The 26,291-nt window shown below is 42.2% G+C and overlaps 1 protein-coding gene across 4 annotated transcripts in view; it reads right to left on the reverse strand.

The window, feature by feature from the left end:
* TSPAN4 (tetraspanin 4) overlaps positions 1-26,291 on the reverse strand; it is a 692,791-nt gene that overhangs the window by 366,000 nt on the left and 300,500 nt on the right. Inside the window, exons 1-2 of one of the 4 annotated variants that reach the window (XM_030560656.1) lie at positions 15,536-15,586; positions 12,594-12,736 (exon numbers count right to left, since the gene is read on the reverse strand). The exons of 2 other annotated variants lie outside the window; for them this stretch is intronic. In XM_030560656.1, coding sequence (XP_030416516.1) covers positions 12,594-12,615 — 22 coding nt within the window. In that variant the 5' untranslated portion in view covers positions 12,616-12,736; positions 15,536-15,586. Of the gene's footprint in view, positions 1-12,593; positions 12,737-15,535; positions 15,587-26,291 lie in introns of those variants that run through there. One more of the 4 variants, XM_030560657.1, reaches the window with a different exon arrangement.

The raw sequence follows: 26,291 nt of genomic DNA on the forward strand, positions 1-26,291 counted from the left end.
TCCTCCCCTCCCCCCAATTACTTATGCAAATCATCCTTACATGTTGGGGACTACAGATGAAAACAACATGATGCACCTAGAGTGTCAGAAGAGCTCCGGAGAGGCAATGCACTAGGAAGGAATAAGTGAGACACAAAGAGCTGTGCAATGATTGCTAAGGCCTCGTCTACACTACTGGGGTAAGTCAACCCAAGTTATGCTACTACAGCTATGTGAATAACGTAACTGGAGTCGATGTAGCTTAGGTCAATTTACTGCGGTGTCCTCACTGTGCTGCATTGACGGAGACATTCTCTTGTCGACTTACCTTACCTCTCTCGTTCTGGTGGAGTACCGGAGAACGCTCTGCCCTCAATATAGCAGGTCTTCACTAGACCCGCTAAATTAACCCCTGCTAAATCAATCGCAGCAGTGTCAATCCCCAGTGGGTGAAGACATGGCCTAAGATAGCACAGCACAGATGTACACAGCTTTGTCAAGGGCAGGTGCTAGGACAGTATATGATAGGGCCACACACCAGTACCTTTTAGGGATGCCACCTGTCCATGTTTTCCCAGGATTGTACCTTATTGGAGGCAGCTGTCCTGTGAAATCTGTAAGGGAGCTCTGAACACACTGCCAGCGGTCCAGTTTTATGGGCTCAGGATCATCCTTGATGTCCCAGTTTTTTCTACCTCAGAGGCAGCAACCCTAGTTCCTCAGGCACCAGGATGGCACAGCATAGGGACACACAGCTGTTCTTGGATTGCAAGCATAGCTTAGGGCACCCAATGAGTAGTGGAGGGGGGAACACAACTGTATCCAGGACTCTAGCAAACAGCAGGATACTGCACTGGCACGGTTGCACCTGGCTGCAAGGCTAGTGGGTAATGCACAGCTTGCCCAAAGTGGACACATACACACAACTTGATGAACACATCATGCCAAGAATTACAAAAAGGTAACTTTCTTTCTCAAGGTCCTACTAACAAGGCTCTAGGCGATATGTAAGTTAAAGCTTCTTAGCGAAAACAGCTTTTGAAGGGGAAATGCTGGCCCTAAAACCTTGACAGCATCCTAATGGCCCTCTCAATGAACTTGCTTGCAGAACAAAATGATCCTTCCCGTGAAACAGTGTATTTAGTAGATAATTACTCTCTCTTTCAGACTAGTCAGATCTGGTATTGACCCACACGTACTCTATGCTTCACTGTCACAGAATTCTAGTCTTAAGACAAGATGCATGAATGAAGCATCCATGTGCTAGATAACATTTTTAAAATGTCTCACAGCAGAATGACTTAAAGAGAGCAATCATTATTTAAATATCTGTACATTCCTGGTAGGGATATGCATGTTGGAAAATCTCTGAAACACAAAACGAGAATGTGTCCAAAGAACTAGGAACACTCCTGGGACCAACACTGTATTCTGATGGGGACTGAGTAGCCAGAAGTTGCAACCAAACCTCAAATCAATACATGACATCCTAGATCTCAGGGAGCATTAATGTATACAGCTACGGACCATTGACAGAATGAATTCACACAGTAGAACCACTTTTAAAAAACATCTCGCTCTCTCTTCAGCAAGAAATTTTGCCAGGCTTAACACATTTTTAATTATACAGGGTAAGACAATTAGATAAACTGCCAGAACCCAAGATATTAACATACGGTACCTTGTTGGGACTGTACAAGCAGCACAGGTCCCTCCCAAAATATTAGTGATGCCGGGGTCAGACTCATCTCAGCTAGCTGCTCCCCTCCTGCCTCCAGTTGCAGAGCTCTCACACTTGGTCTCACACAGACTGAGTGTTGAGCCCTTATTCATGATTTCAGGCTCCAGCCATGGAATGCAGCCATTGAAAACTCAGAACTATTTTTACCCTTAACCAGCCACAGCATTTCTGTCCTATAAAGACTTCTAAAGATAAAGCCTTACTCTAAGCACACACATACACACAGATACACACCCTCCTAACTAACTAGGATCTAGAGCTGCCTGCAGTGCTTAATTTGTGCCAGGGCTTGCCAGATATGAGCCCCGGCACCTCTAGGTTTGGCAGTTCATAGCCCCAGCACCTCTGGGTTTGCTGCATAAGTTATGAATGTAAAAATATTGCTTGAGCCCCGGCACCTCTTTCATTACAAATTAAGGACAGGCTGCTTGGTATTTAATGTGGCTTCAAGCTGCACAGCTGCTATTAAAAAGAAAAAGCAGTTCACAACCTGACATTATTGACAGCCGTCAGAAGTCAAGCATTTGAACTCAGTTGTAAAAATGAAAAATTCCTCAGCAGTGCTTCACTTCAGGAGGTAAGATTAACTTGGGCAGGGACCAGCCATATTGTCTGTCTTGTACAGCACCAAACACACTATCTGTATTTAACAGATATGTAACAACAACGTAGACTGACCTTCAGATTCTAGTCGCAGATAAAATCTCTATCTCTCAGCTCTATTCTTACAAGAAAACCCAACCACGAGTCCTACACAAATCCTACAAAACTGACAGGGAATCTGAGTTTTCTTTGACTTCTTATCAAGGACATTGCTAAGAGTGTTGAACTGTCTCAAATTCATGATCAGTATCCAATCACAGTCAGACTATGTTACAAGAGCTAAATCATAAAGATTACACTGGCCATTATGTCAAAGTTCAAAGGAATAAACATTAGCAGCTGGCACACATTGGGTGGTTCTTCCTCCTAAGGATTCCAGCCATGTATTTAAGAGAAAATAAAATCTCTCTGAGGCAGAGGGAAATACAGAACAAAACAAAAAGAAAACAAATACCTTACTTACTGCATAACTTACTATCATCAAACCTGTGCACATGTACTTTAATAGAGGACAGCATATAAACAAACAGGACCATAAAAGGTTTTAAAAGAGAACTAGATAAATTCATGGGGGTTAAGGCCATTAATGGCTATTAGCCAGGATGGGTAAAGAATGGTGTCCCTAGCCTCTGTTTGTCAGAGGGTGGAGATAGATGGCAGGAGAGAGATCACTTGATCATTGCCTGTTAGGTTCACTCCTTCTGGGACACCTGGAATTGGCCACTGTCAATAGACAGGATACTGGGCTGCATGGACTTTTGGTCTGACCCAGTATGGCCATTCTTATGTTCTTACGTTAACAATTGCATAACTGGACACATACAATGGGCCATATTCACTACTGGGAGCTCAATAAGTCAAACCCTTGGTTGGCTCAGATCCTTTTAGGCAGTGGCAAAGATCTGTAAGCATTTATGAGGAACACACAGAATGTGTAAAGGGAGATCCAAAATTTTAGGACAATTGTCAGTAAAGATCAAATATTATTAAAATCATTATTATTTGTATTATGAAAGTTTCTTGAGACCTTAGTAAAGGATCTAGACTCAACAGTGATGGACACCACTCACACAGATAAGAAGATGGTCCCTCCCCCAAAGAGTTTCTAATCTTATGAGGAAAGACAGCAGGCGGATACAACAAACAGAAAGAGGGAAGCACAAATTACTTAGGAGGCAATTATGATTAGCATTAATAAGCAGCTGTCACAAACTACCAGCTTCCGGGACAATTTTAGGTACCACAACCCTGACGGTGTCCCTTCAACAAGCAGCTGCAATGCGACCTATAATGCCCTGTAGTAATGACATAAAATGCAATCCTGTGATACAGTGATGTAGGCCTGATTCAACATATTCAAGGTGCAACAGTGTGACCTTTGTAAGAAACACAAAAAGGCAAAAGAATAATCCATTGGCTCATAGGGACACCTCTTTTGGCTTTTAAGCAGAGTCCCTCAGGCACCGGATGCAATGTTTCTGCAGCACAGAAGGTTGTGGCCCCTTTAAATAAGTCTGGTGCCAGAATTCTACCCCCTGCTGGTCGAGTGCATTTAGAATGTTGGTTAGGGAGCGAAGGGTTGGTGTGAGGGAGAGGAGAGCACGCTGTGCCTTGGGAGAAGGAGCGTGTTGCAGTTAAGTTCTGTACATGAGAACATGAAACATACCTTCAGAGGGCCTATTATCTGACACCAATGACCTCGCGCTTGGAAAGGGCACTAAATACATAAAGGAATGATGTGAGGTTGTAATGTCTTGAAGCTTGTGCCACTTTAACCTAGTGTTGTGGGAAATAAAGTGGAAGAAATGCTGTTACTGTAAATGTCTCTCTCCATGAGGGAGTATTCCTAGTAAGCACACTCTTGCTATTTGTACAATGAGCTGACTCTCCAGCAGGTCTCTCTAAATTGCAATGAGCCACCAGAAACTCAATGAGATGCAGAAATCCAAAGGAGAATAAGACTGGCTAAAAAAAGACTGTATGCAATCAGCATTACAGCGACTACCACTTCTCTATACTCCAAATTAGGAAGAAAAGGCTCCCGAGCATTCAAGCAATAATCACCTGCTGGTTCTGTTGATAGCACCAACAATGTCTCAAATTACTGACTTTCCACAATGAACAGAAAGGTTAAGGGAGGCACTGAAAAAAAATCTTACTTGTGCTCTGCGGCAACTTTTGGGGCTCAGTCGCATTCTACTAAATAGACTGTAGCAAAGTTCAAGTAATAGGCTTATCTAATTTGATCACTATGGGCCCAATGCAGAGTCCACGAAATTTAATGGATTTTGAATCAGACCCCTGCTGTCTGTTTCACCGCTACCTTACTCCAGTTCTTCTTCCCTCAGTGTAACTCACTTTAAATCTATGCCATACAACTGGAGTAAGGCAGTGGTGAATTAGTCCCTAGATATTTAGGGATACCTAGGATGCCCAAGAACAGCAAGCATTTTTGTTTTAATTTGATAAGTCTTTGAGACATTACACAATATGACTAGATTAGTGGCTACAGTGTGCATACATGCTGTGATCACCAGAGAAGGAGATCTGTCATCCAAGAGATGCAGAGGAATTGGAGTAGAAACTTCCTTCGCCCTCGGAATGGGTAATAGTTTAACGAAAGGATAATATGCCTAATCTTTATAATGAGAAGTCCATGTTACCTGCAGCACCAAAATCCTGTAACAAAGATGCTTGGTTTCCGTAGTAGCGTAAGAGGCACAGAAAGATATCCTAAAATGGGGTTTATAACCAGATCTTCAGAGTCCCATTGACTTCATTGGTCATCCACGTGGGCACAGTGGTCTATGCTAGCAGTTCCCAATACAGGATTGAGGCCTAACTTCTCATCCAAGACTGGGCATGTGACAAAGCTATGCATCCAGACAGCCAAAATCAGCTGGGCAGGGAAGGTGTTAAGGGAAAGCAAGAAACAAACAAGGTACGTGAAAGGCAGTTTGCACTGGAGAACATTTGTCCATCATGCTCTTCATGGTGAGAGATCAGGGATATGCCAGACTGGTTTTGTCTTTCTTGAGAATAGCTTATCTGTTACAGCTGTACAAAGTCTGTTGGCCTCTTTGTAAACTAAAGGTTAAAATAATAATTACACAGAAGTTAAAAGCAAATCTCCCCCCCCCCCCCAAATTTCATTCCTTACTGAAAGTAAAGTAGCAGCATAGGAGTATTAAACAGTTATTATTCTGTTATTTACAGCCCAGTTGATCAAGAAATTGCCTGTGATGCAATCACTAGACAACGTTTTAGAAATAATAATTACAAAAAAGAAAAAATTAAACACCCAAACCACAGACAACTGTTTCTTCCCCAAGCTTTTAAGTCTCAAAATAAAGAGGAAGAAATCCACAGATGTCATGCAGTAAGAATAATCACAGTGACTAGAGGAGATTTTAATACATCAAACAGAGATGGGAGGGTGAATGGGCGAACCTGATTAGTAATATCAGGTGCCTAATTTGAGACAACTAAAAGAGGGATCTGGATTTTAGAAAATAATGACAGCCTGCCTTCTGAAAATCAAGCCTTTTTAAGGCATCGTGAGTTGGGCACCCAAAAATAGTTAGTTGCTTTTGAAAAATTTTGGCCTACATTTTTATGTAGAAAGGGACAGATATCATGAAACAAAGTATCTTCCTTACATGTCATTGTATAATATCCCACTTTTCTGAGACCAACATAAAGAAACAGGTAGAGAATTTGAGACTGGTTTACTAAATTTTAGTTTTTAATGTTCAATAAAAATTTCAACCCACGACAACATAATGCAAATGCCAAAACCCAGAAAGTTTTTCTCCTGTTTTCCTTTATTGTTTAAGATACATGGCAAAGCTGTGGGCTCCAGCTACAAAGGAGAGGTTGAGGGAAAAGATTTGACAGCTGCCCTAGTTCCACAACTTCCTAACAGTGCTCAGAGGACACAGCACAGCCATCTCTCACAGGAATTGAAAACAAAAGTGGAGAGGGGAAAAAAACCAAAGAGTACAGATTCCAAAACAGGAGCTTTATTCCACGCTTAGCCCCCAAGTTAACTGTTTTATAATCTCTCTGATTTTTGTCTGCACACAAATGTAAACACACACAAGTACTCATACACAGGCACTCATTTTCCCATGGGATAGGTAGACTCAAGATCCAGTGCCCGCAATTAGTTGTCAACAGTGCCCATCAAAAAGACACAAATATGAAGTGACAAACATACGAGAGAGAGAGAGAGCGAGCGAGCGTGCATGCTATAATGGGGCAGATTTTCAAGCAGACTCTGGGATCCAGCTTCTGTATTGTGGGCATGATCTGTGCCCAGGAAGGTGCCACACTATTGATCCCAATTCTGCAAGGTGCTGTGTACCCTCTAGTCTCATTCACTTCTTAGAGGCTTTGACTATTTGGAATTAGCCATGGTTCAGCAGTCAGTGGCCAGGAACTGGTGTAGCTTGCACCTATGCAGACTTACAGTGTAGAAAAGGAAAGCCACAGTTTGCACTAGTTGAATTTCAGTTTCAAAAAAAGAGTGAGGGCAGCCAGTGCAAATTGGGCCTTTTCTAGCCTATGCTCATGGCTTGCATTGAAGCAGGTACACTGGGTGCTGGCCACCAATGGTTGAATCCCAAGGACAGATAAAACACACAGCACTTCTCAGGAGATACTTAAATTCTTTGCAAGATCAGGCTCATTGGTAATTAGTAGTGTTCTCTAATTTGTAACTACACACCACTAGAGGTTTAACCATTGATAACTATTCTCATAACATTATGGGCACAAATTGTTGTGTGCGCCAAAATGTTGTCCATTAATGAAAATCTGGGGCAATGTGTGTGTGGAGTTGTCGCATATGAATATTTTTGTTTGGCTAAAAACGTCTGTAAAATTCCATGAAAAACAAAAACCTGGAAATCCTAGCATTAACGTCAAATCTGAGAAATCAGCCTCTGGAAATCCCAGAAGCTTAATTCAACACTCAACTCTAACACTGCTCCTGATGGGTTTGCCTTCAGTTCTGGTCTGTTTGCATCTGTGCCACCCCCTGTAGGCAAGAAGGGGTTAAAGAGCAGCTTTGGACTCAGGCAGCTCTGCCCCACCACAACTGTGAGGCATGCCAATCTTGGTGGAGGAGCCTTAAAGAAGTTGCTCAGTTCAAAAGGCCCAAGATAGACCTCTCACACTCAGCTCCCACAGATGAAAACTGTAACAAGCCAAGCTATCTTAAGCTAACTGGGAATATAGAATGGTAGGATCGATGACTGGAGGATCTGGGCAAGGCAGAGAAACTGGAGTTGCTCCTTATTTCTATTAATTTCCCTTCTTTTCCTTTATTACCTCGTGGACTGTGACAAGGGGCTGGGCCCCAGGATAGAGTCCTGCTGAAAACATGAGCCTCCTGAGGAGAAGGTGGACCCATTGTAGTTAAGTCACCCAGGGAAGGAGCAAGATCTCTAGCCAGACCCACCACAAAGGTCCCTGGGCTGAAACCCAGGGTAGAGGGAGGGACTGATTCCCTTACAACCACACTGGCAGGAGTAGCCAGAAGACTCCAGATACAAGGGGCCAGAAAGACTATTGGACCTGGGACTATTGGGTGAAAACCCTGGTGTGATGCTGCCAAGTCAGACACTAGCTCTTGTCCACGCTGCAGCCATTAGCTAAGAACTTACAGCCTTGCAGCTGGAGACCAGTTCAGGTCACCTTTATGTTAGTTTTGCTCAAAACAGATATTAGTCTTATAAGGATGTATTTCAAATTTAGACTCTATGAAATGCTTGTAAGTTGCTGCATGTATTAATCTCACTTGTAATGTCTGTATTCCGTGCTAGAAGGAAATAGGAAAGTTCAGCTTTATAATTTTGAAAATGTTTGCTCTGAAGTTGTGAACTCAGGCATGGGAATCATCCCCCCCCACACACACACACACGTCCAGTAGGGCTATCAAAATCAGATGGGCCATCAAGGGTAATCAACATACGAAGGATTGGTTAATGGCCCTATTGCACCAGGGAAATGCTATGTGTAAGGACGATCATACTGTAGGCTGAATGAAGGAAATAAAACGAAGCCACAGGAAAATTTTCAATCTTTTTGGCTGTTTGAATTCTAAAGGGCCACAGCCTCTAAACTGAAGCCAGAGATCCCCAGCGGCTGACTCCTGGGTCTGCACTGAAAGACACTTTGAATTGACAGATCACTACAACTCTGTCGCTCTTGGGATTTAGATGGTCACTCATTTGCATGTATATGTTCGCTTGATTTAACCTATAAATAACTCTTATTTTTTCCTAGTTAATAAATCTTTAAGTTAGTTTATTACAGGATTGGCCACAGGTATTGCCTTTGGTGTGAGCTCTAAGATATAAATTTATCTGTGGTAAGCGACTGGTGTCTTGGGACTGGAAGCAACCTGAATATTTTGTGGTTTTTGGTATAAATGACCATTTATCACTAAGTTGAGCTTGCCTAAGTGGCAAGATAGACCGGAGAGCCTCAGGGGACTGTCTGTGACTCCACAGTAAGACTCTTATAGTGATCCAGGAGTTCACATTTGTTAACGGCTTGGTGAAATCCAATTATAGAATATACCACTAGTTTGAGGTGTCTGCCCTGTTTTTGACAGTCTGCCATGAGGAAAGCACTCATGGTCATGAGCCACTCCAGACAGTATGATGCCTGCAGACCAAAGGTGGGCCTGGCTGGTGGGCCAAGCCAAAGGAAATGACCAACAGACCTGGTCAGCTGAACTGTAGAGCAGTGGTTCTCAACCACGGGTACATCAACTCATCTAGATATTTGCCTAGTTTTGTAATAGGCTAATAAAAAGCACTAGCAAAGTCAGTACAAACTAAAATTTCATAGACAATGATTTGTTTATACTGTTCTATATACTGTACTCTGAAATGTAAGTACAATATTTATATTCAAATTGATTTATTTTATAATTATATGGTAAAAAAAAAGTCAGCAATTTTTCAGTAGTGGTGTGCTGTGACACTTTTGTATTTTTATGTCTGATTTTATAAGTCTTTAAATGAAGTGAAACTTGGGGGTTCACAAGACAAATCAGACTCTTGAAAGGGGGTACAGTAGTCTGGAAAGGTTGAGAGCCACTGCTGTAGAGGACAAAGCCCTGCAATACCACACCTAACCACAAGGAGGGGCACCAATTGGTGAGTCCCTTTGTCACAGTATCATTACATATTTGTCGAAAAATGCAACATGCAATGAAAATTGGAATTTCTTAAACAAACTCTAATTTCTCTCTAAGCCCCATGTTCTTACCCAATCTGTTCCCGTCTCTCTCCTCTTCATCCCTTCTTTCTCAAACTACTCCCTTCCCTCCACCCCCATTCTTATTGTAAGTCTCTTGCATACAGAATTCATTCTTCTCTCTGCTCTGATTTGCTAATGTCATATTCAGTAAGGAAGATCTATTGGACTATCTGTTGGACACAGTGTCATCTGTGTGGGAAGAGGAAGTAGTATATCTGGGTTCCATACAGCGGCTCTAGCTCCCAAGCAGCTAATGCTGGTGCCTCTAGGTCAGCTCCAGGGCTGCATGAGGGCAGCTCACCAGAACAGGAAGGAGGACAGGAAGGGAGAATAGTGCCCACAAATAATTTGGCACTACAGGTAGCTGCCCACAATCCAAATGCCAGCCCTGTTCGAAATTTCTGGGTGTGGTTAGGCCTCCTAATTTACTCACTCATTATGCCCATGTCATATCCATTGTAATGTCACTTGCGGAACTGAAGAATGGCACCTGGACCCCAAAATCGTTTGTTTCTTCTGGGTCCTCCACCGGCAGCCTGCGGCCAGCGGTATGTCATGTTGCCTGCTTCTTAATTACTCCTTGTTCTTCTCAGGGTCCTCTGAGAGGCCCAAAATCTCAAGGATCCTTCCTTAATCCTCCCACGGAGAATCTCCAAATCAAAGTCGCAGAGTACTTCATTTCAGGCAGCACCTTGATTGCTAGTATGAAATGGAAATTCATATACATCTGTATTCATGGGGTTAAAATGGCAGCAACTTCCACCAAAAACATATGTATAAAGAAACCATAGTTATTGAGAGAAATAAGTCTTCTGTATTCCTATGTTATTGTAAAAGTTCCCAGTCACAGCCCTTAGTAGATAAATGTGTAGGAACAGGAGGATTGTACACAACATCTACCAGACTGATGTATAATATATGGAGATATACCTATCTCATAGAACTGGAGGAGACCCCAAAAGGTCATCAAGTCCAGCCCCCTGCCTTCACTAGCAGGACCAAATACTGATTTTTGCCCCACATCCCTAAGTGGCCCCCTCAAGGGCTGAGCTCACAACCCTGGACTTAGCAGGCCAATGCTCAAACCACTGAGCTATCCCTCCCCCCACATAGCTGTTCAGTGTTTTAACTTTACTAAATGGAATTGCAATGCACACAGCACCACAACAAGATAAATCACCCTGACTTCCCCAGCTTTTTTAATTACATTTTGAGCAATGTATAAAAACAAAGCCACACGGCTTGTGTGAAAGAGCACTGGCATGTCTGCCTTATTACAAGGTTTACTTTTAAGACCATTCCCCTGGATAAGATATTTTTCAACACCCTTCCACCCCAGGTCCCTACAGAAAAGAGAGAGAAACGGTTTTGTGTTTGAGAATCAGTCACCAGTTAGACATATACCAATAAAATATGGCAGCTTACGGATGATAGTTCTCGCATGCATGTGCATCTGCCCACTGCCCCCTCATCTGTCAAACTCCAGCTGTCTCCAACACAATGGATTTAGGAGGGGGGCGTTCAAAAGTACCTAAGCAACTTAGGTATCTAAATCATATTGATTTGGGAGCTTTAGAAAATCCCACTGTGAATGGTTGGTGAAATAAATACCCACCTGATTGTCCTGTCTGGATGCACTCTGATCTCCTTTGGAAAAGGCATTTACAAGGCTTCACTAAACAGTGTGAGCTGTAATCTGCACAGAGGACCCGGGATTCAGCAAGGTGCCTAAGTATGTGCCTAACTTTAAACATGTGAGTAGGTCCACTTTAAGCATGTGTTTAGTACCTTACTGAATAAGGGCCGGAGATGGAGGCCTTTCTATTCATGTCTTACATAGCTAGTGAATGCTAGTCTTCATTTTTCCCTAAAAATAAAACCAGGAGTTCCCAAAGAGACAACGGAGGATATTTCATGCTACCGTGACTGACTGCTAATGGAGATTCTTCTCTAGAACTAGTGGCAGAGCATCTTCTCTGACAGTAGGAAGGAGTTAAACACAGAAGATATCAGGGATTATTTGAGGCCCTATATATCTAGAGCACCATGTACCATCAGCAACACACTGAGTTCTATATTCAGGTCACATAGATCATAAAGCCACAATGACATCAGTACAGCTCTTAGACCAAAGCTGAACAGTTCCCCACCCAGTCAGCTTTGTAAACACTGGAACATGGAAGCTGAAAATGGAAACAATAGTCTCCTAGGCCAGTAAGAAGCAATGAGAATTTGCACAACTCTTATCTGACCCTCCAGTTCTGAGGCACATAAGGGACTAGTCAAAGCGTGACAAGGAACTTACATCTGCTTTGTTAGTTGGGTGAGATGGAAGGAGTAAAGTCCACAATTAATGAAAGCTTGTGGCATTCAATAATAACATTTCTGCTAGTAAACCAAAGCACAACCTTCCAGCAGTGTGTACCCTAGATGAATCACCTTAGACTTTTGTCATCCAGAATAAAAAAAGTTCTGTACATTTCCTCAAATTATATTCTTCCATTGTTTTCATAAGGGTTGGTATATATTCATAAATGGTGGAACTAAGGTCCTGGGGGTGCAGCAGCACCCCTGAGCTTCAAGTGGTTTCCATCATGTACAAGGTTTACGGTTTTGTTCAATGTCTTTCAGCACCCTCACAATAAAAATTGTTCCAGCGCCACTGTATGTATTTTAACAGCCCTTAGGTTGATTGTAATCTCTTAAAGAGGCAGACTAGCATTTGGCCTTTCTTCATCATTTGGGATTAGCCCATGTGTGACTCATTCCTTGTAAATGCTGTATTATTTTTAATACCAATAATTTGAATGAATGCTACCATAAATTCAGAGAGCCAGATGACCAGCAGATGTAAATTAGCATAGCTCCATTCACTTCAATAAAATTACCCCACTTTACACCTGCTGAGGAACTGGTTCATATATTTTTAAGGATGGAGGGACCATTATGATAATCTAGTCTGACATCTTGTATAGCAATGTCCAAAGAACCTTACCTTGTAATTCCTGCATGTGCATGGATGAATGAAAACTCTCTTCTCTATTGCTGTCACTTTTAAAGCCTCCCAGTCAAGGTTTTACATTAACCTTTTACAACATTCCGATCCCGTACATCACATAAACCCAATGTATTGGAAAACTGTAAAGTCACAATTATTCTGGTTAACATTATATACTTGACAGCTCCATTTTCATTACATTTTTGGCAACACAGAAAGCTTTTTACTCCCCATTTAACAGCCATTTTTGTAGAGGCCACCATTACTATTAATATTACATCATCAGTGGTTCTGGATGCATTTTAATCAGAGCTGGTCTCTTGGCACTCCTCCAGAGAGGCAGGAGAATCACCTGTGTGCCACCAGTTTGTTAGCACACCATTTTATATATGGGAGGAATAGGAGATAAATGGGACACCCAAATGCGCCCATAAATGCAGCTCAAGCCTAAGACTTCCTACTGTTAGAGACACATGGTGGGTGAGGTAATAGCTTTTATTGGACCAAATTCTGTTGGTGAGAGAGACAAGATTTAGAGCTACGCAGAGCTCTTCTTCGGGTCTGGAAAAGGTACTCAGAATGTTACAGCTAAATACAAGATCAAACAGATCGAATATACCTCCACCACCTTGTCTTTCTAATATTCTGGGACTGACACAGCTACAACACCACTGCATACTTCCTATGGTTGCCACTTATTTCATAGCTTCCATCTCTAGAGAAGTGGGTATGACACTCCAGGGTGCAATTCAGACCAGTGAGAGGCTATATCACCCCTGCCCTGCAAACTTGTGTGCCTCACAATGCTTTGCTGCTATAGCTCCCACCTAGCCACTCACAGACAGTCTAATAGCATACTGGTCACAACCTGAGTGTCTATGTTTAGCTGCTGCATGCAGCCGCACAGACACACTCTGACTTCCACCAGCCATCATTACCACTTGCAGGGTGACCCGAACACATTCCCAGACCCAGATATTCCATCAAAAGGTATGTTCTGCAGTGTCCAGCCCTCTTCTGGACAGTCCAAATACAGTAGGTTTATTGCCCCTCAAGGGGATCAATATACAACAGTTTGGTACCTTAAATGGAGTTGCCCACACAGTTCACAACACTGGATTGGTTTTGATTAAAGAATAAAATAAGTTTATTTAACAACAAGGAGATAGGTTTTAAGTGAGCACAACTATAAGGCATTAAAGTCAGAAATGGTAGCAAAAGAAATAAAGATAAAACGCTTCCTAGTACTAAAACTTAAACAAACTAGACTTGGTTCAAGGTGAACTCCTTTACCACATGTTCCCAGTAACACTGCTGACCAAACTCTCAGACCAAGATGTGCTCCCAAATCCAACCGCTGTCTCTTTTTGTCTTTTCTTTGGTGAAAGAGAGAGAGATGGATAGGAAGAGGTAACTTGAAGTGTTTTGCTCTTCACTTTTATCATTCATTCACCCTTTCAAATGCATTTTCCTGAGGATTACCCCTAAGTTCATTTCCCCTGTGAGGCCGGAGACATGGAGTCCACTGGTGAAAGAGGTTCCATGCTGTTATCTGCTAACATGCAGATCTGTTTGTTTCTACCCGTTTCTTGCTGAAGAATAGCCATTTGATAGGTGATTGTCCATCAACTTCAATGACACCTGGCTTGAGGGATCAGCTTGTCCTTGGTCTATGAGTAACTGGTTTACCCAGACTTGTCTTGTAAACACATTTCAGACCTAAATTTAGCTTATGTTTATAACTTTACATATAATGTTGCCACACACATTTCACTGTGACATTACTGACCGATGAGTTATTAGTTTTCAAATGATACCTCACAAGGCTTATTTTGTACAAAGATAATAACAATAGTGTATAGAATGTGAATACAGGGATGCATTCAGTCACAGTGGATAAATTGAAAGGTGGAAAATAGAGCAACTTTCGATTTAGGCAACAGACCCTTTTGCATTAGTGATTAACCTTGACAGAGTCCCTACAGGGTCCCTACTAAAGAGAACCTTGAAATGATATTTGGTGTATTGGGAGCCTAGGCTTGAGGAGAGGCTTTGAGCTTTTGCACATGGGGTTTGTGGAAGAAGTTAATGCAAGAGCTGATGCTTCTAGTCTCCCAACGCAAGTGTCTTAAATCATGGTAAGTGGACAACATCTCCGATGTGAAGTGAGTGAGAAGGTATTAGGTAACCAAAAAGGAAAAGTACCCAAGGAAAGATATAGGAAAGTTACTCAGTACAGTTGGAGACATTCTCTCTCTGTCTTAGCCCGAAATCATTCAGTTTTATATTTGAAGTAAGATCATAATTTTGTTCTAACTTGCCTCAGTTTGTTCCATAGCTCCCTTTCTTATGCTCCTCCTATAGTTCCATATAGCAGCTTAATAGCAACACTACACTTATTGCTTTAATGCTAGTCAATAGTGTTCTGGTACCTGCAGTATTGTTAAACCTCAACAGTGTGTGCATTTGTTGGGGTTATTGATTTTCATGGGTCTCTCCCAATATAATGTACAAATGTACAAATAGTACAGTCTGTTTCTCCTGTCATGTATGTTGGCAATGTGACAGCTTTGTGTTCCTGTAATGAGGATAGCTCAACCACTGCATCTTTTGCAGACTGCTATTCATTGGACAGTCACGCCTAGTGCACAGATTTCTTTTTAACAGTTATGAATTCCTGATGAATTTAAACAATCCACTTATGCTCTGGTAAGGGACTAGATTCCATGGTACTTACAGTTCCTAGGATGTGGGAGAAGCACACTTTCAGATGCTATGTTACCCCTTTTAATGCCTTACAAGGCAGCCTTTACATCACACTGGTCTACCACAATATACACAGTGCATTACCTCAGCCCAGTATTGAGGAGAAAAGCAGTTCTAAAAACAAGACAGAAACTAGAGAGAATACTCCACCAATGAATAGAGAAGACACTCACTTTCACTTCTGTTGCTTGTTTAGGTCTCAGGATGTTTCCCAGGAAAACCCGGTGGGGAGGGGAAGAGAGGAAAAAAAAAAACCATTATCCAAAATCTGAAGTTAAAACACCAGAAAGCTGTGAGAGCGCAGAAATCATACATATGCCAGATAAGAAAAGCGTCCCCAGGAAGTAACTGCAAACTCCACAGATGTAAAAAAAATATCGCTTCAAGACTATTTAACACATATAGGCCCAGATACTACAAATGAATACATGTGTTTAACTTTATTTACAAGGTCAATGGGACTTGAGCATATTGTGACAGTTGGGGACTATATCTGAGTGTGCTATATTTCAGCCTCCATTTTGAGGGCAATCATGATTATGTCCTTCACTGTATACAGGGCCGGCTCCAGGCCCCAGCACGTCAAGTGCGTGCTTGGGGCGGCACGCTGCGAGGGGTGTTCTGCCGGTTGCCCAGAGGGCGCCGGCGGCTCCGGTGGACCTCCCGCAGGCATGCCTGAAGATGCTCCACTGGAGCCGCGGGACCAGTGGACTCTCCACAGGAACGCCTGCGGGAGGTCCACTAGAGCTGCACGGGACCAGCGAGTGGCAAAGCGCCGTCCACGGCATGCCGCCGTGCTTGGGGCAGCCAAATGGCTAGAGCTGGCCCTAACTGTATACCGTAACTGCCATGTTGAATTGCATCAGCACTCTTGTGTTAGGGAGCCTGTGGCCTACGTGTCAGACCCTGAAGGAGAGAGAGTCATCAAAAGGCCATCAGCCCATTGAACAGCCTTCCCTGTTGGGACAACAGGGGTTGGTCTACAGGTAGAGAGACTGCTTTTCAGTGACACACTGCCAACAATCCTTTTCTCATGGGCTGGATCATGGAAAATCCCGGCACAAGAAGAGAAGCAGGAAAAGGCATAACAGACTGCTTTTAAAAAGACCCGCTCTTCAGCAAGGGAGACACCCCATCAGCAACATAAACTATCCTGGGAATCAATGACTCTGGAAAAGACTTGGAGCGTCGTAGATAATCAATAGAAAATGATGTCTCAGTGCAGTGCTGTGGCCAAAAGGGCTAAAGCAATCTTTGGATGTATAAACAGGGGAATGTCAGATAGCAGCAAGAGTGATATTGACTCTGTATCTGGCACTGGTGTACCTGCTACTGGAATTCTGTGTCCAGTTCTGGTGTTCACAACTCAAGAAAGATGTTGGAAAATTGGAGAGGGTTCAGGAAAAAGCCCAGAGACTGAAAATAAGGCACACATTTTTAACAGAGAGGGCAATTAACCGATAGACCAACTTGCCAAGTCTGTGGTAGATTCCCTATCACTGGCAATCTTAAAATCAAGGACTGGATGTTTTTCTAAAACAGATGCTCTACTTCAAACAGGAATTAATTCAAGGAAGTTATATGACCTGTGTTGTATAGGAAGTCAGACTGGATGATAACAATGGTCCCTCTTGGCCTTAGGCTCTATGGATCACCAAAACCAGAAGACTGAGCAGGAGGGGGGACCTGAGCCTCCTAAAATATACTGACTAAACACCAAAAGGCCATCCGGGGTGTTGTGGACATTGCATGAGGAACCTGCATTGAGATGTTCATTCCATAGATCTGTGAACCTCTCTTGCTCTGTATGAGTTAAGTGTGTGTTTTTAAGGAATACCAAGCAAAGCCTGCGCTTCCTTGCTTTACATGGTGGTCCCTGATGGACGCAACTGGAGAAACTAGAGGCACTGTGGCAGGTCACTTTCCCACTGATAGAGAAAATAGTGTCTTACAGGCAGGGTATTTTCTAGTGTAATTAATTTGCAGAGATCTTTCAAAACTGCCTGGGAGATTCAGGCACTCAATTCATATAAATGTCCAAATCCCCTAGGCAGCTTTCAGAATCCCACCCAAAACATACACAAATCCGGTTTATCTTAAACAGAGGTCAAAACGGCACATAGGCTATTCCCTCAGTTAAGATACCACCATCCTGCTACCAAAACACAGCTCTCTTGGTTGCCAGACAGTATAGAACATCCTGCCGTCTTTTAATCAGTAGCCACTTTAGAACACACTGTCCCCTTCTGCTGCCCAGGCCACTGGGTGACCTGCTGGTCCAAAGTGCATGTATTACAAGAACATCTCTGTCCAAATATTATTATTATTAACGCTAGAACTGCAAACCTGCCTGTGCGATATATTTAGCAATGCTAAATCAGTGGTCTTGGAAGGGGAAAGAATTTTTTGTCAAATACAGTAGAAACCAATACAATAAATTATTTTTTCCATGAGATGGCCTCAGGGAAAAGATCAAATATAACTTAGGAGTAATATAGCAGGGTGTCAGGCTGCCCCGTGAATGAAGAGGTCACCCAGAATTGACTGTGCCGCCACCAGAAGATTGATAACTCTGAGCCTTCTTCATTCATCGCCCTCAATCCATTCATTTTCACATCCACATCATAAAGAAAGAACTCAAATCCACCTGTTTGCTAGTGTAAAAATAACTGTATTGATTAAATATTAATTGGGCATTAACTACTTTTCATAGTTTTTCATTATTCTGTTTTTATTCTTTTATTATTTTCAAATACTTGAGAGCAAAAGACATTTCCTTACCAGCTTTGACCTTTTATACTTGGCAAAGAATCTTTTTTTCTTATAGCAGATATTTTCCATTAACTACATTGTCTTTAAACTGTTGCTGCCTAAACAGAGGACACTGTTTTATTCTTAATTTCTTGGCAACTATAGTGAGTTTTAAAAATCAACAGTAACAAAATACATTTAAAAACTGAGATTTCCCCCCCCCCCATCAGATTCTACCCCCTGGGGCAGAGGAAAGGGCAACTTTTGGACTTGCGCTACTGGACAGACTTGAAAGTGTCACTTTAAAGAACACCAAGGAGTGTGATTTGTGTGCAGAGTTAGCATACTGCCCTTTTATCTCTAGCAGCCTGGATTCAAATTACTGTCTTTGGTCACAAGGGAAAATTCACTTAGTGATCCCAGTAGACATTTCCACATATCACAAAATGCCATTATACAGCTCGGTACAATTGACAGCTTCTGCTTGGGACTGAAATAACAGGGGATGTAGCATGCTAGCACTAAGGAAGGATTGGCCTGTGTTTAAGGAACTAAATTGGGTTTAATTCTTGGCCTGGCACAGACCTCCCCACTGATCTTGGACAAGTCACTTTGATTCTCTGTCCTTGTCTAGGACTGGGAAGATATTAACTAATTTGTTAAGTATCAGAGGGTAGCCGTGTTAGTCTGGATCTGTAAAAGCAGCAAAGAATCCTGTGGCACCTTATAGACTAACAGACGTTTTGGAGCATGAGCTTTCGTGGGTGAATACCCACTTCCTCAGATGCATGTAATCTGAGGAAGTGGGTATTCACCCACGAAAGCTCATGCTCCAAAACGTCTGTTAGTCTATAAGGTGCCACAGGATTCTTTGCTGCTTTAACTAATTTGTTAACATCCCAGTGTAGACAAGGCAGCGTGCCTTTAATGTATGTTAAGCTGTTAAAAGAAGCGTCACTCAGTTCCACATGCTAAAATAGAGATAACAAGATTTCCCAACCACACAGGTATTATGATGATTCATTCACTGATGTTTGCATGGTACTGCAGAGATGGAGTTCCTAGACAGATAGGTACACACACAGTCTGGAGCACCATTGTTATCACTAGCCAATTATACCAGTTCTGTTTCCATGAGTATTAAAATTCACTCATAAAAATGAGAGAAATAAAGGACTGCATGAAATAACTCCCAGTACACAATTAGCCAAACAACACATGGCATTCCAAATCACATGCTAAAATCAGTTCTGCCACATCCAAACAGGATGCAACAAGTTTGCCAACTAGGGTGACCAGACAGCAAATGTGAAAAATCGGGACGGGGTGGACGGGTTGGGGGTAATTGGAGTCTATATAAGAAAAAGACCCAAAAATCAGGACTGTCTCTATAAAATTGGGACATCTGGTCACCCTATTACCAACTGAATACTGGGAAAGCCTTCTCTTCAGATAAGATGATTTAGCTTTCAGGCATTTCTATAATTGCAAATCTCTCTTGACAGCCGTAAATTCATCTTGAAGAGAGTGATGGCAATCAAGGAAATATATTGTCATATTGCAGAATTTCTCTCTCTCTCTCTCTCTCTCACACACACACACACACACACACACACACACACACACACACACACACACACACACACACACACACACACACACACACACACACACACACACTCTTAAAGACATCACCTTAACTTGTCTGTGCCTCATGGCCCAAGCTGCCAGGAGAAACATGGAAGTGTTGCAAACTTTTAGGTAACAAGCTTTCAACTGAGAAACTCATTTGAACGTTAACCCATTGGAACATTTCACAGCCTCTCTCTCACACAGAAGTCAGTTTAAAAATAGAGACTACTGACCTAAAATACCATTTATACGGCCAATCATTTCCCCTATGCCTTTATTATTTTTCATGTAATTTCTGTGTGAATAAAAGCTTTTCTTATTCAAGAAAGGAAAGATGGTTTGGTGTTAAGGCACAGGACTGGGATGGGACTCAGGCAATCTTAGTTCAATTCCTGGCTCCAGCACAGGCTGTGTGTGTCCGCTTGAGCAAGCCACTTGCCTCATCTTTCTTTGCCTCACTTCCTCACCTGTAAAATGAAGATAATAGCACTTCCTTTATCACACCTTCATTTGTCAGTGTAGAGACTAGCTCTTACTAGATCCATGTATAGCCCTTCGAAGAATATGGTCCTGATCTTGACTGGGGCCTCTAGAAGCAACTGTAATTGAAATAACAACAAACACCCATTGTCTCTTCCCGTGTATCTTTTAGTAAGACTCTCAGAACTGCATCGGTGATAGCATGGAGCTATTGTTATTCAAATTCACCATTTTGACCTAAATGCAAATTCAACATTAGACACTATTTAATAATCGAATAGGAAAAATGGTTAGGAAACGGCAAGTCCTTGTTTAAAAACACTTATCCATAATATAATATCCCCAAACCTGCCAGGAATAAATTACATTTCCATTGAAATGTTCTTCCATTGCTGCAATAATTTTGACTTACTAAAAAAAAAGATTGCCAATGGCCTACAGAGGTGTAGTAAGATCTCATCTTTGGATTTAGAATTCAAAACCCAATATACCCCCAAACATTTGCAAACAATATTGAGCAAGGACAAAACACTAGGTACTATAACCATCATCTATGAGCTCTTTACAGGTTGGTGGTAGAGAATAAAAAATGAGAGTAGGTAGGAAGCTACCTCTGATGTCACAATTCCACCAGTCCATGAATTTGTAACGAGTAGGACCCATTCTTCAGTCATTATAAATACAGCAACAACATTCTGAGGACAAAGTGAAAGGTAAACAGATTAAGTCTGATACTTCTGAAAAATTCCCCTTGTTTCCAGCTCATCAGTGAAGAAAGCACCTTCCAAGATGTGGAAGCTGCAGTTGCATTGATGTGCCCAAAAGATGCGTTTGCAGGCTACTTTACATTACAAATCTGCATTTAAAAAGTATTTGCATAGTTATTTATTAAATATTGCTATTTAGTAGATGTATTGTGATGGTGTCTAGCAGCCCCAATCCAGGCCCCACTCTTGCTTGGACAAGTAATAAAAAAGAATGGATGGGATTATTATAGTCACTGCTTACTTGCATTGCCTATCCCCTACATTTTCTTATCAAGTATTGGGACCATATTGTGTCAGGTGCTGTATACGCAAACCAGTATAATAAGACACAGTTCCTGCCCCACAGAGTTTATGGTTAAGAGGCAGATACTGTTACCAGATTTGCCCATCACTTTGCAGTACACTCATTAGGGTTGCTCTTCGGGGAGGGGAGTTCTGTAATTCTATCAACGTACTGCTTACTTCACTTGTGCTCTCATATGGAGCCCTACTTCTCCCGCCTGCAAGTTCCCTCCGAATGGAGCTACCCTGCAGGACCTAGGTTCCCCAGGGCTGGCTTCTTCCAGCCCCAGAATTAGATGAACACATGCACACATTAACAGAGCACATCTGAGAGGACCAGGTTAATCAACACTCCCAAGCTCACAATGCAATTAGGCAGCTTCAGTATTTTGCATACCAGTAAAGGATTTATTACTAGAATTAGTCTGATAACTACTTAGCTAGGTATGTGCAGGCATGGGTTCATTAACATCTGGAGCAGAGATCCCCCATCAGGCAGTGTTTCCTGCTTTGCTGGTCCCAGAGTTCAATGCGGTTTCTGCCTTGGAATCTCTGTTCTCCATTCTGTATGCTAATGGAGATGCTTCTCTGTCCCATCTCCAATGCAAATGAGGCTAGGGGAGTTTCCTTAATCCTGTCACCCTTGTCCAGAGGGGTTTAGGTGTGCCTTCCACTGCCTTTTCATTGCTTTTTGAAAATCTTTCTTCTGATCAGCTTTGGTTCAAGCAGAGGCAGGGTGGAGGGAGAAAGTCTTCTGTGAGTCAAGACAGGCTGGGCACTGCGCCCTGGTTTCCCAAGAATACAGAGGTGATAGGTAACAATACAGTGATTGTAATTACTAAACAGTTGATCATAAGTAGTTTTGACAGCCACAAACATTTAAAGCCGTAAGTCAGCCACCCCACCCCCACCATGGAATCAGTCTTAAAAATCATGTCATTATTTTTTAAAAGAATAAATTTGGGTTTATTTTTATTTGCCTCTGGATTTCTGAGCCTTTAGGGGTCACTTGGATCACCTTTTCAAACTTTTCTCTGCAACCATGAAGGTTAGAAATGTACATTTTAATAAAAGATGAAATTCTCATTTAATCATTTAACTTCCTGAGATGGGGCTTTAAGTAACTTATCCAATATTGCAAGACTTGCAATGAAATCATGAAAGTTGGCAATACTCCATAATTGATCCATGAAGGGCAACTGACATGTATTTTATGAACAGTCTGCACTCTCATGGATTTTGGCAGAGGGATAAACCCTCTTCACACGTTAAGGTAACTATCCCAGCTGGATACACCTAAATATATAAATTATCATTGTCTGAATATTCATAATCTCATGAAATCTGCTATGAGGCCACTATAGGAAGAAACTATAAGCTTTCTCTAAGCCAGACTTTCCAGGAGTGCAGGAGAAACAAGCTCAGACATGCTTTCATAACACATATTGGAGACAATACTCTGTGAAACCAACACTAAATGGGACAAGAGAGATCAACCCTGTTGAGAGAAGTGACCAGATGTTTTGGGAGACCAGAGGACACTGCGCTTCCTAGGACAGCCTGCTATGAACCGGGATGTAGGGAAAGGACCAAGGAAAAGGCAGAAGTGGATTTGCATGTGAAATTACAGCTACCACCAATTAACCTTTGTCACTTGACCCATAGTAGTACTATTCCCCACACAGGCACCCACAAGAACATAGAATAAATAATTTTCTTTGTTCTTTTCTTCTCTTCCTTAAATAAACAGCACATTGTGTAACCTGTAGCTGTAATTTGGATTTGTGCCTTAATAATAGAAGGAACATGTGCTGCCTGTGATTCGGAGATGATTATACAGGCTCTATTTTCTGAAGAGAAAAAAAAATCCACCAATCTAGGCAAGCCAAGGTCACAGAAAGAGGGCATGAGAGAAACCACAAAGAACTGTAAGGGACCCTTACAGGCATAGAGGTACACTCTGACCTCAGTCACTGGGGATACAGAAACCAGCTGCAACAGTAATTAAAAAATAGAGGCACTCTCACACAGAAAGTCATGTTGTTACAACAGAAGAGTCTGGGCTTCAATCCACAACCAAAAGGAAGTTCAGAGTTAGGGTTTTAAATCTGTGTCTAGGGACTGTCAATGATATGGTCCCTGAATCAGGAGACTCTCAGGGTTTAGGAGCAGCAAAGAATCCTGTGGCACCTTATAGACTAACAGACGTTTTGGAGCATGAGCTTTCGTGGGTGAATACCCACTTCCTCAGATGCATGTAATGGAAATATCCAGGGGCAGGTATATATATGTGTGCTAGCAAGCAAGCTAGAGATAACCGCAACTGCTCTAACCCCTCAGACAGAGACCAACACCTACAAAATCTCCACCAAGCATTCTCAAAACTACAATACCCGCACGAGGAAATAAGGAAACAGATCAACAGAGCCAGACGTGTACCCAGAAGCCTCCTACTGCAAGACAAACCCAAGAGAGAAACCAACAGGACTCCAATGGCCATCACATACAGCCCCCAGCTAAAACCCCTCCAACGCATCATCAAGGATCTACAACCCATCCTGGACAATGATCCCACACTTTCACAGGCCTTGGGTGGCAGGCCAGTCCTTGCCCACAGACAACCTGCCAACCTGAAACATATTCTCACCAGTAACTGCACACCACACCATAATAACTCTTGCTCAGGAACCAATCCATGCAACAAACCTCGATGCCAACTCTGCCCACATATCTACACCAGCGACACCATCACAGGACCTAACCAGATCAGCCACACCATCACTGGTTCATTCACCTGCACATCCACCAATGTAATATACGCCATCATATGCCAGCAATGCCCCTCTGCTATGTACATCGGCCAAACTGGACAGTCTCTACGGAAAAGGATAAATGGACACAAATCAGACATTAGGAATGGCAATATACAAAAACCTGTAGGACAGCACTTCAACCTCCCTGGCCACACTATAGCAGACCTTAAGGTGGCCATCCTGCAGCAAAAAAACTTCAGGACCAGACTTCAAAGAGAAACTGCTGAGCTTCAGTTCATCTGCAAATTTGACACGATCAGCTCAGGATTGAACAAAGACTGTGAATGGCTTGCCAATTACAGAAACAGTTTCTCCTCTCTTGGTTTTCACACCTCAACTGCTAGAACAGGGCCTCATCCCCCCTGATTGAACTGACCTCGTTATCTCTAGCTTGCTTGCTAGCACACATATATATACCTGCCCCTGGATATTTCCATTACATGCATCTGGGGAAGTGGGTATTCACCCACGAAAGCTCATGCTCCAAAACGTCTGTTAGTCTATAAGGTGCCACAGGATTCTTTGCTGCTTTTACAGATCCAGACTAACACGGCTACCCTCTGATACTTGAGGGTTTAGGAGGTCATCAGCACCCCTCGATGGAATTATGTAGCATTAAATTAAATAGTGGATTATCTATTCTTACTTTTGTCTAACTTATGAAAGCCTCACTAAATAAGGAATTTTCTGAACCACATCCTGCAAATTTTCATAAATTAGGGAGCTACAATCTAATCCTGGCTGATGGTTTTGCTACACGGAGACACTACAGAGTTTTCAGGGTAGTTGATTTTTACCACACTGACTTTGCAGACATCAGAGCTAAAACCTGGAAAGGGCAGGCTGAGCGATGTGGGGGATGAGAAGTCTATTCCTCCTTCTCAGCGGGCAGAAATTCCCCAAGCATCCCCTTTTTTAGTTCAGGGCTGTCTCATTGTAAATCAGTTTTCATCCAGAGGTACATGAGAGACAGAAAATACCCATGAGAGAAGGAATGGATGTGTTTCTGAAATGGCTTTTCACTCAACCCCAGCAATATGGAAAAGAAAGATAAGGACTTCCAACACCCAGGGGCTAAGGGGTACATTGTATGCTGAACACGTGCCCACACAAGCACAGGCAGTGCCTAACTCTCATTAATGCTAATGGGAGTTGAGCATGTACAAAAAGGAAGACAACAGAGCCACTGTTTTCACACTAGCTTGTAGGGGAGGGAAGCACATGTTGTTTAATTTTCCTCCAACACCTTCAGGGAGAGTCCATTACCGTGTTCACCAGGAGAAAATGAAATGGAACAGAAACAGATGCCAATTAGCTGAAACCATTCACATTACAACATCATTCAACAAGTCCCTATCTGTATCTGCATTAATTCATGCCTCAGCTTGTCCATATGAATAAGGCAAGCTGATTACATTAGCAGGCAGCAAGATCTATGGCTAAATAACTGTAAAATCATAAACAAAATGATAAAAAAGAAAAACAAGTAATAAAACTTGAAACAAAGACAGTACAAAGAGGCTCTGACTGTGAATGATCAAGAGTAAATGTCCTCAGGGGGACAGAGCAAGACAGGAATGAATGCCTCCTAAGACAGGAATGCATGCCTCAGCTACCAGAAAGGGATGGAATAGCTCCCAGCTGGGTTAGTGCTATGTGGCATTCACAGCAGTTCAGAATGCTGTGTGATATTTGATGGATGACATCAGCAATGCAGTCCTCTAACTCCTCTTCAACCCCAAGGTTCATGTGTATATTTCCACCATTCATTCCTTCTACCATTATAACTGCCTTCTAAATGTACCAGGAACTACACATAGATTTTCTCAAAATGGACCAACCACAAGACAAACTCACAGAGCAAAACTCTCAATTGGTATAAAGCGGTGCAGCTCCACTGAAGTCAACAGAGCTACACTGATTCACACTAGCTGAGAATCTGACTCATGGCACTGACCAAATCACTTAAAGATGCCGAGGCAGACAGGTTATCTGTAAAAGAGGGATTGTACTACCTACTTACCTGTCAGAGGTACATGGAGGGCTCATTAACTAATGACTGCATCATAATACTTTGAAAATGTAAAGGTGCTATATACTATAAGACTTTGACTTTGATTATTATTACTCTTGCATTCAGCCACTTCAGATTATTTTTAATATTGTAGCTTTTTACTGAAGTCACATCCATACATCTTACGCAA

The sequence above is a fragment of the Gopherus evgoodei genome, chromosome 4 (genome assembly GCF_007399415.2).
Source record: "Gopherus evgoodei ecotype Sinaloan lineage chromosome 4, rGopEvg1_v1.p, whole genome shotgun sequence".
Taxonomy (NCBI): domain Eukaryota; kingdom Metazoa; phylum Chordata; order Testudines; family Testudinidae; genus Gopherus; species Gopherus evgoodei.